This window comes from Balaenoptera acutorostrata, chromosome 13 (assembly GCF_949987535.1).
Source record: "Balaenoptera acutorostrata chromosome 13, mBalAcu1.1, whole genome shotgun sequence".
Taxonomy (NCBI): Eukaryota; Metazoa; Chordata; class Mammalia; order Artiodactyla; family Balaenopteridae; genus Balaenoptera; species Balaenoptera acutorostrata.
The window spans coordinates 84,734,603-84,747,819 of record NC_080076.1 but is presented as its reverse complement, the minus strand read 5'-3'; the positions used below and the strand labels follow the sequence as shown (position 1 = coordinate 84,747,819).

General features: G+C 41.0%; 1 protein-coding gene across 1 annotated transcript in view; it reads left to right on the top strand.

Moving 5' to 3' along the window:
* RAD9B (RAD9 checkpoint clamp component B) overlaps positions 1 to 13,217 on the top strand; it is a 32,561-nt gene that overhangs the window by 6,362 nt on the left and 12,982 nt on the right. Inside the window, exons 5-6 of the mRNA XM_028168373.2 lie at positions 7,704 to 7,803; positions 11,159 to 11,265. Of these exons, the coding sequence (XP_028024174.1) occupies positions 7,704 to 7,803; positions 11,159 to 11,265 (207 nt within the window). The remainder of the gene's footprint in view (positions 1 to 7,703; positions 7,804 to 11,158; positions 11,266 to 13,217) is intronic.

The following is a 13,217-nucleotide window of genomic DNA, read 5'->3' as shown; positions in this document are numbered from 1 at the left end:
TACTAAGGTGAGCTTCTCTTACAAACTTTTTTTTTTAATATCTTTATTGGAGTATAATTGCTTTACAGTGGTGTGTTAGTTTTGCTGTATGACAAAGTGAATCAGCCATGCATATACATATATCCCCATATCTTCTCCCTCTTGGTGTCTCCCTCCTCTTACAAACTTTTAATAATGAGATGACTTCTAGCAGCAGCAGCAGCTGGGGCTACATGCTTGCTCTTTCACATCTGGGGGAGTGAGAGCCATACTTCATACATGCACTGAACAAAAGTGCTTGACTTTGCTCTGATTGGACCAACCTAAATTAATCCTGGGGAGCCAGGGGAATTCCATTCTCTAATTGCCTTGGCTTATTGCCATATCTGGACCAAATTCAATTGCAAGGGGGATAAGATTACATCAATTGATTTATACCAGTGAGGGCCTACAAGTGATACTGGAAGTGAAGTCAGTCCCACCCAAACCTCATGGATGCTACGTAACAGGGAAGGATGGCTCAGGAAGGAAGGGGGAAGTAGGGGATAGATGCTGATACCCAGTAAATGGGGTAAATAGTTATACTTTCCAAAACTGTATGTACCCAGCCCAGGAAATTATGTTTGCAATTTTATTTTTATAATCTGGTGGAGAAACATTGTTCAAATTTAGTTGAGAAAAATCACCTGGGCAGAGATATCCAATAAACTGCTAGAAATACATATTTGGAACTGGGGAAGAAATTAAAGACAGTGAAGTAAATTTGGCTCTCTTCATTGATAGAAAACAATTGCAAAAGCATGAGCTGCTAAAAAAGACTAACTTCTCTGAATCTAACCATAAATGGTTTCCAGAACGGTGATTTCTTAGGTTATTTAGCATCTGCTAATAGAAAAAAAAAAAAAAGATGATTTATGTCATCAAGAACCAAGGTTCATATGAAATATTTACCTGCCTAATAATAATTCTATCAATTCTCTGTATTTTCATTGGCACTGGCCCCAGAGTGGCTAAAAATGAGTCAGTGAATTGTCCCTGAAGAACATGCTCTGATCCAAAGCACCTGCTAATAAGTTCTGTCCTGGTCAAGAAGGCAGATCTCCGACAGAGAGGGGCTTCCATACGAGGGGTGCACTGGCTATTGAGTGAAAATAAAACCCTGATTCATACATGTATATTAATGACATGGTGTCAAGAGGGCAGAATTTCCACTTCACTGTTTTAAGGTTTTGTAAAAGGGCATTCTACAGATACGCTAATGACTTTAAACTTGCATAACAGTGAACTTAAAGGGATTGAGAAACATTTGCCAACTTATAAGTATCATTAACCTCTGAAATTCCAAACCCCACAAATGGAACATCTCCAAAATAATGCTTGTTCCTTAGCTGTACCTCTTTAAGTTTGAAAGAGTTCTCTGGAGCCACTGAGGGAAGTTGCAAATTGAGCTATGAAACAGCAAGCAGAATTCTATCATATCATATATGCCATGGCTGGCAGCTGATGGTATAAGGCAGTGCTCCTCAAGCGGTCCATGGACTGGCTGCTGGACCTCAAATTGTCTGTTACTGGTCTGTGAGAAGATAAGGAGCTTGTGTCAGAATTTAAGTCAACCACATTACTAGGCATTCTCTTTAGTTCCGCTGTTTTGTTTTTGTTTCAATAGTGAGACTTTCTCAATGAAGGAAGAAATTCTGGTGAAAATTCCTTGTCTCTTATAGTCCAGTACTTTGTGCAGCACTAGATAAAATCAATAAATGACACAGAGGAAACAGGACTTCTAAATTTTTATCCTGTTTGCATTCTATCAAGGAAAATTATTATTAAACTGGAAGACTAGAAAAACCACAATGAAGAGGTACACCAAGCCAAGTTGCTTTAAAAAGAGCACAATGGATGTACTTGGGGCAAGAGATTCAAAGGAGAGAAAGGTGAAGAGGAAGGGCTATCTGGGTGGTAGCATCACATGTTGGTAAATTTCTTTTCTTTCTTTTTTTTTAAACATCTTTATTGGAGTATAACTGCTTTACAATGGTGTGTTAGTTTCTGCTTTATAACAAAGTGGATCAGCTGTACGTATACATATATCCCCATATCTCCTCCCTCTTGCGTCTCCCTCCTCCCTCCCTATCCCACCCCTCTAGGTGGTCACAAAGCACCGAGGTGATCTCCCTGTGCTATGTGGCTGCTTCCCAGTAGCTATCTATTTTATAATTGGTAGTATATATAAGTCCATGCCATTCTCTCACTTCATCCCAGCTTACCCTTCCCCCTCCCCGTGTCCTCAAGTCCATTATCTATATCTGCGTCTTTATTCCTGCCCTGCCCCTAGGTTCTTCATAACCATTTTTTTTAGATTCCATATATATGTGTTAGCATACGGTATTTGTTTTTCTCTAACTTACTTCACTCTGTATGACAGACTCTAGGTCCATCCACCTCACTACAAATAAGTCAATTTCGTTTCTTTTTATGACTGAGTAATATGCCATTGTATATATGTGCCACATCTTCTTTATCCATTCATCTGTAGATGGACATTTAGGTTGGTCCCATGTCCTGGCTATTGTAAATAGTGCTGCAATGAACACTGTGGTACATAATTCTTTTTGAATTATGGTTTTCTCAGGGTTTATGCCAAGTAGTGGGATTGCTGGGTCATATGGTTGTTCTATTTTTAGTTTTTTAAGGAACCTCCATACTGTTCTCCATAGTGGCTGTATCTATTTACATTCCCACCAACAGTGCAAGAGGGTTCCCTTTACTCCACACCCTCTCCAGCATTTATTGTTTGTAGATTTTTTGATGATGGCCATTCTGACCGGTGTGAGGTGATACCTTATTGTAGTTTTGATTTGCATTTCTCTAATGATTAGTGATGTTGAGCATTCTTTCACATGTTTGTTGGCTATCTGTATATCTTCTTTGGAGAAATGTCTATTTAAGTCTTCTGCACATTTTTGGATTGGGTTGTTTGTTTTTTTGATATTGAGCTGCATGAGCTGCTTGTAAATTTTGGAGATTAATCCTTTGTCGTTTGCAAATATTTTCTTCATTTGCAAATATTTTCTCCCATTCTGAGGGTTGTCTTTTTGTCTTGTTTATGGTTTCCTTTGCTGTGCAAAAGCTTTTAAGTTTCATTAGGTCCCATTTGTTTATTTTTGTTTTTATTTCCATTTCTCTAGGAGGTGGGTCAAAAAAGATGTTGCTGTGATTTATGTCATAGAGTGTTCTGCCTATGTTTTCCTCTAAGAGTTTTATAGTGTCTGGCCTTACATTTAGGTCTTTAATCCATTTTGAGTTTTTTTTTTTTTTTTTTTTTTTTTAATTTATTTTTGGCTGTGTTGAGTCTTCGTTTCTGTGCGAGGGCTTTCTTTAGTTGTGGCGAGTGGGGGCCACTCTTCATCGCGGTGCGTGGGCCTCTCACTATCGCGGCCTCTCTTGTTGCAGAGCACAGGCTCCAGACGCACAGGCTCAGTAATTGTGGCTCACGGACCTAGTTGCTCCGCGGCATGTGGGATCCTCCCAGACCAGGGCTCGAACCCGTGTCCCCTGCATTGGCAGGCAGATTCTCAACCACTGCGCCACCAGGGAAGCCCCCTCATCAGTGTCTTATAGTTTTCTGCATACAAGTCTTTTGTCTCCTTGGGTAGGTTTATTCCTAGGTATTTTATTCTTTTTGTTGCAATGGTAAACGGGAGTGTTTCCTTAATTTCTCTTTCAGGTTTTTCATCATTAGTGTATAGAAATGCAAGAGATTTCTGTGCATTAATTTTGTATCCTGCTGTTTTACCAAATTCATTGATTAGCTCTAGTAGTTTTCTGGTAGCATCTTTAGGATTCTCTCTATATAGTATCATGTCATCTGCAAACAGTGACAGCTTTACTTCTTCTTTTCTGATTCGGATTCCTTTTATTTCTTTTTCTTCTCTGATTGCTGTGGCTAAAACTTCCAAAACTATGTTGAATAATAGTGGTGAGAGTGGGCAACCTTGTCTTGTTCCTGATCTTAGTGGAAATGGTTTCAGTTTTTCACCACTGAGAACGATGTTGGCTGTGGGTTTGTCATATATGGCCTTTATTATGTTGAGGTAAGTTCCTTCTATGCCTACTTTCTGGAGGGTTTTTATCATAAATGGGTGTTGAATTTTGTCGAAAGCTTTCTCTGCATCTATTGAGATGATCATATGGTTTTTCTCCTTCAATTTGTTAATATGGTGTATCACATTGATTTATTTGCATATATTGAAGAATCCTTGCATTCCTGGGATAAACCCCACTTGATCATGGTGTATGATCCTTTTAATGTGCTGCTGGATTCTGTTTGCTAGTATTTTGTTGAGGATTTTTGCGTCTATGTTCATCAGTGATATTGGCCTGTAGTTTTCTTTCCTTGTGACACCTTTGTCTGGTTTTGGTATCAGGGTGATGGTGGCCTCATAGAATGAGTTTGGGAGTGTTCCTCCCTCTGCTATATTTTGGAAGAGTTTGAGAAGGATAGGTGTTAGCTCTTCTCTAAATGTTTGATAGAATTTGCCTGTGAAGCCATCTGGTCCTGGGCTAAATTTCTAATAGTCAGAAATGGGGAGGCATTCTATGATGAGGGAGCAGTGTGGTCAAAGGTATAGACTGAAAGTGTTTAGTGTGTTAAGGAAAAAGGGGAAGGAGGCAAGTAGCAGGAATGAAAGCATCAGGGATAACAAGGAAATAAGGCATTTCTCAGCTTGGACATCCTCGGCAATGCCAATAGAACTTTCACCCAAGTCAGGTATTTGTTATAGAGATATGATTGTGCTTGTATATGCATGGGCTATTTCTAAAGAATACCTAAGAAACTGGTAACCGTAGTTACCTCTGAGGAGGGTACTGGGGTGGCAGGAGTCAGAGGTGGAGGGTGACTTATTTTCACTGTCTATTCTTTGGTATCTTTTGAATTTTATACCATGTACATCTATTACCTTCTATTACCTATCCACCTAAAAGTAACTTGAAAATATTTTTTAAAATAGGTAAGATATGCCAACTTTTGAGCTTTGTGTCTTCCCAAAATAGCAGCCACAGTAATCCCTTTAAAATAGGTCAGATTATGTCACTCCAGTGCTTAAAATTCTCAAAAAGCTCACCATTTTACCCAAGGTAAAAGCCGAAGATCTTACAATGGCCAGTAAGGCCCCACATGATCCGGGAGTCCCAGGCTGGGCCCCTGTTCTCTCTGCCTAGCAAGCTCCTTCTCCAGATAGCACATGGCTTGCTCTTTCAAAAACCTCCTTCAGTCTTGCTCAAATGGCATCTTTTCCATGAGGTCTTCCTTGACCTCCTTATTTGAAATTGCTGCCCACCACCACCGGCACTCCCCAGCCCCCTTTCAGCTTTCCTTTTTTCTTGTGCTACTTATCACTATGTGACAGACCAATTATTTTACTTTTTCTTTTTTTGGCCACACCGCACGGCATGCAGGATCTTAGTTCCCCGACCAGGGAGCAAACCTGTGCCCTCTGCAGTGGAAGCGTGGAGTCTTAACAACTGGACCACCAGGGAAGTACTACTTTTGATTTTCTTATTGTTTGCCTCCCTTCGCTAGAATGTAAGCTCTGTGAGGTCAGAAATTTTTGTCTGAGTTGTTCTTTGCTAGTCCAGAGCTCCAAAATTCGTCCCTGTGTGTTTCCCTACTTTGAATCTCAGCTGGCCTTGGAGTTGCTTTAATATCAATAGAATGCACTAGAAGTGATGTTGTGTGAGTTCCAAGCCTAGGCCTCAAGAAGCCTGTCAGCTTCCACTGTTAAACTAAGAACATTTCCATCAGCATGAGAATAAGCACAGCCCAGCACAGACTCCTGGAAGATTGGAGACCATGTGGTGAGAGGCCCCAGCCATCCCGGCTGTCCCTGTTGTCCCAACTGTGAGGCCCCAGATATGAATGTGAGGCCATTCAAAATGATCCAGCCACATCTAAGCCAACCCAAACCAGAGGAGCCACTCAGCTGAATTGTTAGAAATAATAAACGTTTGTTATTTTGGGCCACTAAATTTCTGATTAAAATTTGTGGTTTTTAATCCATTAAAAACTAACTGATCAGGAATTCCTTGGTGGCGCAGTGGTTAAGAATCCGCCTGCCAATGCAGGGGACACAGGTTAGAGCCCTGGTCCGGGAAGATCCCACATGCCGCAGAGCAACTAAGCCCGTGAGCCACAACTACTGAGCCCGCGTGCCACAACTACTGAAGCCTGCACACCTAGAGCCCATGCTCCAATTCAGCAAGAGAAGCCACCGCAACGAGAAGCCCGCGCACCACAACGAAAAGTAGCCCCTACTCGCTGCAACTAGAGAAAGACCGCACGCAGCAACAAAGACCCAACACAGCCAAAAAAATTAATTAATTAATTAAAAGAAACAAAAACCAAAAAACTAAGTGGTCAGGGACTTCCTTGGCGGTCCAGTGGTTAAGACTCCGCGCTCCGAATGCAGGGGGCACAGGTTCGATCCCTGGTCAGGAAGGTCACACATGCCTCACTGCGTGGTCAAAAAAAACAAAAACCATAGGGCTTCCCTGGTGGCGCAGTGGTTGAGAACCTGCCTGCTAATGCAGGAGACGCAGGTTCGGGCCCTGGCCTGGGAAGATCCCACGTGCCGCGGAGCGGCTGGGCCCGTGAGCCACAGTTGCTGAGCCTGCGCGTCTGGAGCCTGTGCTCCGCAGCGGGAGAGGCCGCGATGGTGAGAGGCCTGCGCAGCGCGATGAAGAGTGGCCCCCGCTTGCCACAACTAGAGAAAGCCCTCGCACAGAAACAAAGACCCAACACAGCCAAAAATAAATAAATAAATTAATTAAAAAAAAAAAAAACAAAAAAAACAAAAACCACAACAAAACAAAAAAAAGAACAACTGATCAGCCTTGTACACAGTAAGTACTCAGTAAATATTTATGAAAATAATAAATATTGCTGTTGTTATTAATTCAGTTAAAAAATAAGTGGAGAAATGTTGTTTATGGTGAATCCTTTTGATTCTCATTGTAACATTATTATGCTGTAGCAAGTTATAGCCCATCTGGATTTTATTACACGGGCTCCATATTCAAACTCAGATTCAGAAAAAAAAAAGAGATAAAACAAACTTAGATTCAAATTCTAGCTATACTTGTTAAAACAGCATAGCCTTGAAGTCATTTAACAGAGCTAGAGCTATAGTTTCCTCTTCCGAGATCAAGTACCTATCCCATAGGCATAGTGTGAGGATCAGAGGTAATGTATGTACAACATATCCTGCAGTTGCTGGTACATTGGGCCGTAGCCATAATTGCTCCACAGTCCTCTTCTCCTCTCAGAGGGAAAGAATTCACAGACTGGATGCTCAGGTTTTACTTTTAAAGTTCCCATCCAAAAATATCAGTTTGGATGAAAAATACTGAAAAAGAATCATAGATGTATGATCTGTTTGGGGCAATTACTATTTTACACACAATTTAAGAAATTACCTGTATTTCAAAAGAATGTGGGAACTCTACTGCCTAATTGGTTGGAGGGTGTGACATGTTACATGGTGTCCACTAGGGAGCGATAAACACATTCATTAAGGGATAGTGCTTCTTGTGAGCTTTGTGCACCTGTCAGATATTAAATATTACTTTAATTTTATTATTTTCATCTGGCTCTGAAACTTAAAGACTTTTAAAAATCTGTTAATTTTGCACTTAAAATTATTAACTGGTTGCTTTATTTTTTTAAGGTATTAAAAGGATTCATAATGTGTGTTTTCAAGAAAGTCAGCCTTTGCAAGTTATTTTTGAAAAGAATATGTGTTCTAATACACTAGTGATTCAACCAAGGTAATGAGTTCTCTGTTTATTTTTATTTTCCTGTATAGATTATGGTCACAGAGTGAAGAATTAATAGCCTAGAGCTTTTAAATCAGTTAACATTTTTTTAAGCTAACACTGGACTTGTAGAAATCACCTTACAGGATCAAGAGGAAACCTTGAGAAAGATAAAAGTAGATAATAACTGCCTAATGGTAGAAATAATAATTTAGTGGCCAAAATGTTCTAGAAGTATCCCATCAGTGGCTTTCTACATCAAGTGGTATTAAGAGAAAAATATATTATCTAATAATACTTTGCATTTATATGGTGCCTTCTATCTGAGTCTTAACACACACAGCATGAGGAAATTTTAACACTTTTTACATGAACTGATTTTTTTTTTTTTTTTTTTTTTTTTTTTTAAAGTTTTACTTGATTTTATTTATTTATTTATTTTACTTTTGGCTGTGTTGGGTCTTCGGTTCGTGCGAGGGCTTTCTCCAGTTGCGGCAAGCGGGGGCCACTCTTCATCGCGGTGCGGGGACCGCTCTTCATCGCGGTGCGCGGGCCTTTCTCTATCGCGGCCCCTCCCGTCGCGGGGCACAGGCTCCAGACGCGCAGGCTCAGCAATTGTGGCTCACGGGCCCAGCTGCTCCGTGGCATGTGGGATCTTCCCAGACCAGGGCTCGAACCCGTGTCCCCTGCATTAGCAGGCAGATTCTCAACCACTGCGCCACCAGGGAAGCCCCACATGAACTGATTTTATCCCTAAGTGTTTGTTTGTTTGTTTGTTTTTTCTAGAGAATGAGTGGGACATATTTGTCAGTGAAAGGTACTCAATTTTTCAGTTAAGCTGTAGCTTAAACATTAATTACTTTGTAAGCCAAAAGATATTTTATCCTTATTGTTTTTTAAATTACAAAAGAAATACATGCTCCTTGCAATACATCTAAAATTTATAGAAGAGTGCAGAGATGAAAAATGGAAGTCTTTCTCCTCTACTTGCCGCATATATCCCACTTGGCAGGGGTTTAACATCTATTAACAATGTGGTGTATATCCTTCTATATCATCTTCTATTTATAGCCAGTCTTTCTATAACTTTCTTTTTCCCTATAGCTATGGATATCTTTCTTTCTCTCTTTTTCTCCTTCTCTCTCAAATTTATATCACCTACTAGACACATACATAGTTTTTTAAAAGAAAATGTCCTACTATCCTTATTGTTTGGCAACTTCCTTTTTTAGTGTCTATGTCAGTTTAGTTAAATCAATTTTATTCTTTTTAATGATTGCATAATTTTTAATTGTATGAGTGAACCATAATTTAGTTACCCATTACCCTATTAGTAAAAAAGTTGGTTGTTTCCGACTTTTTGCCATCACAAACAATGCTGCTAGTAGTGCATAAGATAGTGTATTAGTTACCTATTTCTGTGAAGCAAATTTCCCCATAACTTAAAGCTTTAAAAAAACCCAGTTGTTTATTACTTCAAAATAATAAGTGTGGCTTAGCTGGGTGCTTTTGGCTCAAGGTTTCTCATGAGGTTGAAGTCAAGCCGTCAGCCAGGGCTGTGGTCTCATCTGAAGGCTGAACTTGGAGAAATTCACTCCCAAGCTCACTGACATGGCTGTGGGAGGCCTCAGAAAGTCAGCTTCTAAGCTCACCCATGTGGTTGCTGGTAGGCCTCAGTTCCTCACCATGCAGGCTGGCCGATTGTCCTCACAACATGGCACCTGGTAACCAGAGGGAGAGAGAGAGAGGGAAAGAGAGAAGGAAACTCCTGTTATGGAAGACATAGTCTTTTTTTTATATATATATAAAAAAAAAAGTCATTTTTTTTGGTGTTTATTTTATTACTAGGGAGTTTGAGCATCTTTTCATATATTTATTAGCAATTTGTATTTGTCTTCCTTTTTGAATTGCACATTCATGTTGTCATTTTTGGTATCAGGTTGTTTAGTATCTTGTACAACACCTCTCCCTTAACACTGGAAGAGTTTCCAGATTAATTTGGTAGGTGTTCCTGACATTTTGGCATCGAGAGACTCTGCTAATCTAATGTCTAGTGGCAGGTTAACACTAACATTACAGAAATTCTAAGAATCTCATTTTTATCTGACCTCACCTCAATTTAAAAAATAGGCCAGGGCTTCCCTGGTGGCGCAGTGGTTAAGAATCCGCCTGCCAATGCAGGGGACACAGGTTTAAGCCCTGGTCCGGGAAGATCCCACATGCTGTGGGGCAGCTAAGCCCCTGTGCCACAGCTACTGAGCCTGCGTTCTAGAGCCCGTGAGCCACAACTACTGAGCTCACGTGCCACAGCTACTGAAGCCCACGTGCCTAGAGCCCGTGCTTCGCAACAAGAGAAGCCACCACAATGAGAAGCCCGCGCACCACAACAAAGAGTAGCCCCGGCTCGCCGCAACGAGAGAAAGCCTGTGCGCAGCCATGAAGAACAAAACAAAACAAACAAAAAATAGGCCAGAACTTTTAATGCCATAATAAAAAGATAATAAATAACCTAACTAAAAAATGGGCAAAGGATTTGAATGGACATTTTTCCAAAGAACGTATGCAAATGGCCAACAAGCACATGAAAAGATGATCAACACCATTTGTTGTTAGGGAAATGCAAATCAAACAATTTTAAATCTGTGAATTGTGTAGAACGTGAATTATATCTCAATAAAGGTGTTTTAAAAAAGGGAGCCCAGGATGAAAGGGCATTTGGGATGTCAGGACAACCTTGAAAGAAATAGTTAATAATCTAGGACAAGTGACAAAGGGAAAGAGAATACAGGCAGCAGACTGCTTGTAAACCTCTACCCCTCGACTGCGTCTCCAGCGTAGTTCACCCCAGTTCTGTTTGAACATCTCCATTTTCTAGTATCTCCCTTAGGAGTATGATCCCAGGTCATTTTTGTTAAAAAATGTATTGGGTATGTGAAAGCATAGAATTAAAGATATTTTATTCTAGTGTTTGGTTTATTCTGCAGTTTTCACATGTTTTACTTAGAATATATTTTGCTATTCTCTTGGCCTTCAAGTGATGTTGTAATTCTTTCTTTTTTTTTGGCCGCAGCCGAGCGGCTTTCAGGATCTTAGTTCCCCGACCAAGGATTGATCCCAGCCCCCAGCAGTGAAAGCGCCGGGTCCTAACCACTGGACTGCCAGGGGATTCCTAATATTGTAATTTTAAGATATACTAAAAATATAGCAGCTCATATAGAAGAATGAAGATAGGTCTTTTGGGTAGATTTTTCTAAATCCAGGACAATTAACCTATTTATTTCCAGGTTAAAGATGAGTCCCATTTAATATGATAATTTCTTTCTGTTTGTTCTTCAAATAATGTACTACTGTTCCTTACATTTTATAGAGTGCTTGCTGAGGCAATTGTTCTTTTTACATCGAGTCAAGAGGAAGTTACTCTTGCTGTTACTCCACTGAACGTTTGCATTAAGAGTGCTAATGAGGAATCAATGGGTAAGGATTATATCTGTCACTGTGCTTTGATGGAATATTACTTCCTGGCTTTCCTGATTACTGTACGGTTATACAGCAAATATTAGTGACATAATACTTTTTCTTGTCTAAAAGGCAGTAAAATGTAGAAAGATCATTAAAATTTTTAAGAGACCTGAGAAATTTGTCACAATCAGTAATTAAAATACTTGGCTTTGAAATTCAGATTGTTTTAAAATTAGGAGAATGGGATTTCCCTGGTTGCACAGTGGTTAAGAACCCACCTGCCAATGCAGGGGACATGGGTTCGAGCCCTGGTCGGGGAAGATCCCACGTGCCGCAGAGCAACTAACCCACGAGCCACAACTACTGAGCCCGAGTGCCACAACTACTGAAGCCTGCGTGCCTAGAGCCTGTGCTCTGCAACAAAGAGAAGCCACCGCAATGAGAAACCTGTGCACCGTGAGGAAGAGCAGCCCCTGCTCGCCGCAACTAGAGAAAGCCCACACGCAGCAATGAAGACCCAACGCAGCCAAAAATAAATAAATAAACAAATAAATAAATTTATTAAAAAAATAAAATTAGAATGGTTACTGAGAAAAATATTTTTTAAAATTAAAAATTTTAAGGTCTATTTCTCATCCTTTGTATTTAGCATAAAGAAAAATTAAGAGGTCAGCAATCCAGTTGAGATGATTTTTGACCACATAAAAAGGAAAAGTAACTTTAAGTTAGAAATGTAAGATATTCCAGATGGCAAATATAAAGGGCAGAAAATGTGAATATTTCTTAATGAATGAAATATTATTATTATTATTTTTAATTGGTCTAGAATGTTGCCTAGGAATCGGAATTTTTTTTCTTTTTTTAATTAAACCTTTCTTACAACACTTCTTAATTTTATTTATTTATTTATTTTTGCTGTGTTGGGTCTTCGTTTCTGTGCGAGGGCTTTCTCTAGTTGTGGCAAGCGGGGGCCTCTCCTTATCACGGTGCGCGGGCCTCTCACTATCGTGGCCTCTCTTGCTGTGGAGCACAGGCTCCAGACGCGCAGGCTCAGTAATTGTGGCTCACGGGCCCGGTTGCTCCGTGGCATGTGGGATCTTCCCAGACCAGGGCTCAAACCCGTGTCCCCTGCATTGGCAGGCAGATTCTCAACTGCTGCGCCACCAGGGAAGCCCTGAAATATTATTATTATTTTTTTTTTTTTTTTTTTTTTTTTTTTTAAACTGTAATACTCTTTATAGCTACTTTATTTATTTATTTATTATTTATTTTTGGCTGTGTTGGGTCTTCGGTTCGTGCGAGGGCTTTCTCTGGTTACGGCAAGTGGGGGCCACTCTTCATCGCGGTGCGGGGACCGCTCTTCATCGCGGTGCGCGGGCCTTTCACTATCGCGGCCCCTCCCGTTGCGGGGCACAGGCTCCAGACGCGCAGGCTCAGTAGTTGTGGCTCACGGGCCCAGCTGCTCCGTGGCATGTGGGATCTTCCCAGACCAGGGCTCGAACCCGTGTCCCCTGCATTAGCAGGCAGATTCTCAACCACTGCGCCACCAGGGAAGCCCTGAAATATTATTTTTTATAAATTTATTTATTTTATTTTTGGCTGCGTTGGGTCTTCGTTGCTGCGCGCGGGCTTTCTCTAGTTGCGGCGAGCGGGGGCTACTCTTCCTCGCAATGAGCGGGCTTCTCATTGCAGTGGCTTCTCTTGTTGCGGAGCACGGGCTCTAGGTGCGCGGCTTCAGTAGTTGCGGCACGTGGGCTCAGTAGTTGTGGCTGGCGGGCTCTAGAGTGCAGGCTCAGTAGTTGTGGTGCATGGGCTTAGTTGCTCTGCGGCATGTGGGACCTTCCTGGACCAGGGCTCAAACCCGTGTCCTCTGCATTGGCAGGCGGATTCTTAACCACTGCGCCACCAGGGAAGCCCCAACGTGAATATTAAGTCAGCTCTTCTAAGAGTTATACAGATGGAATGGA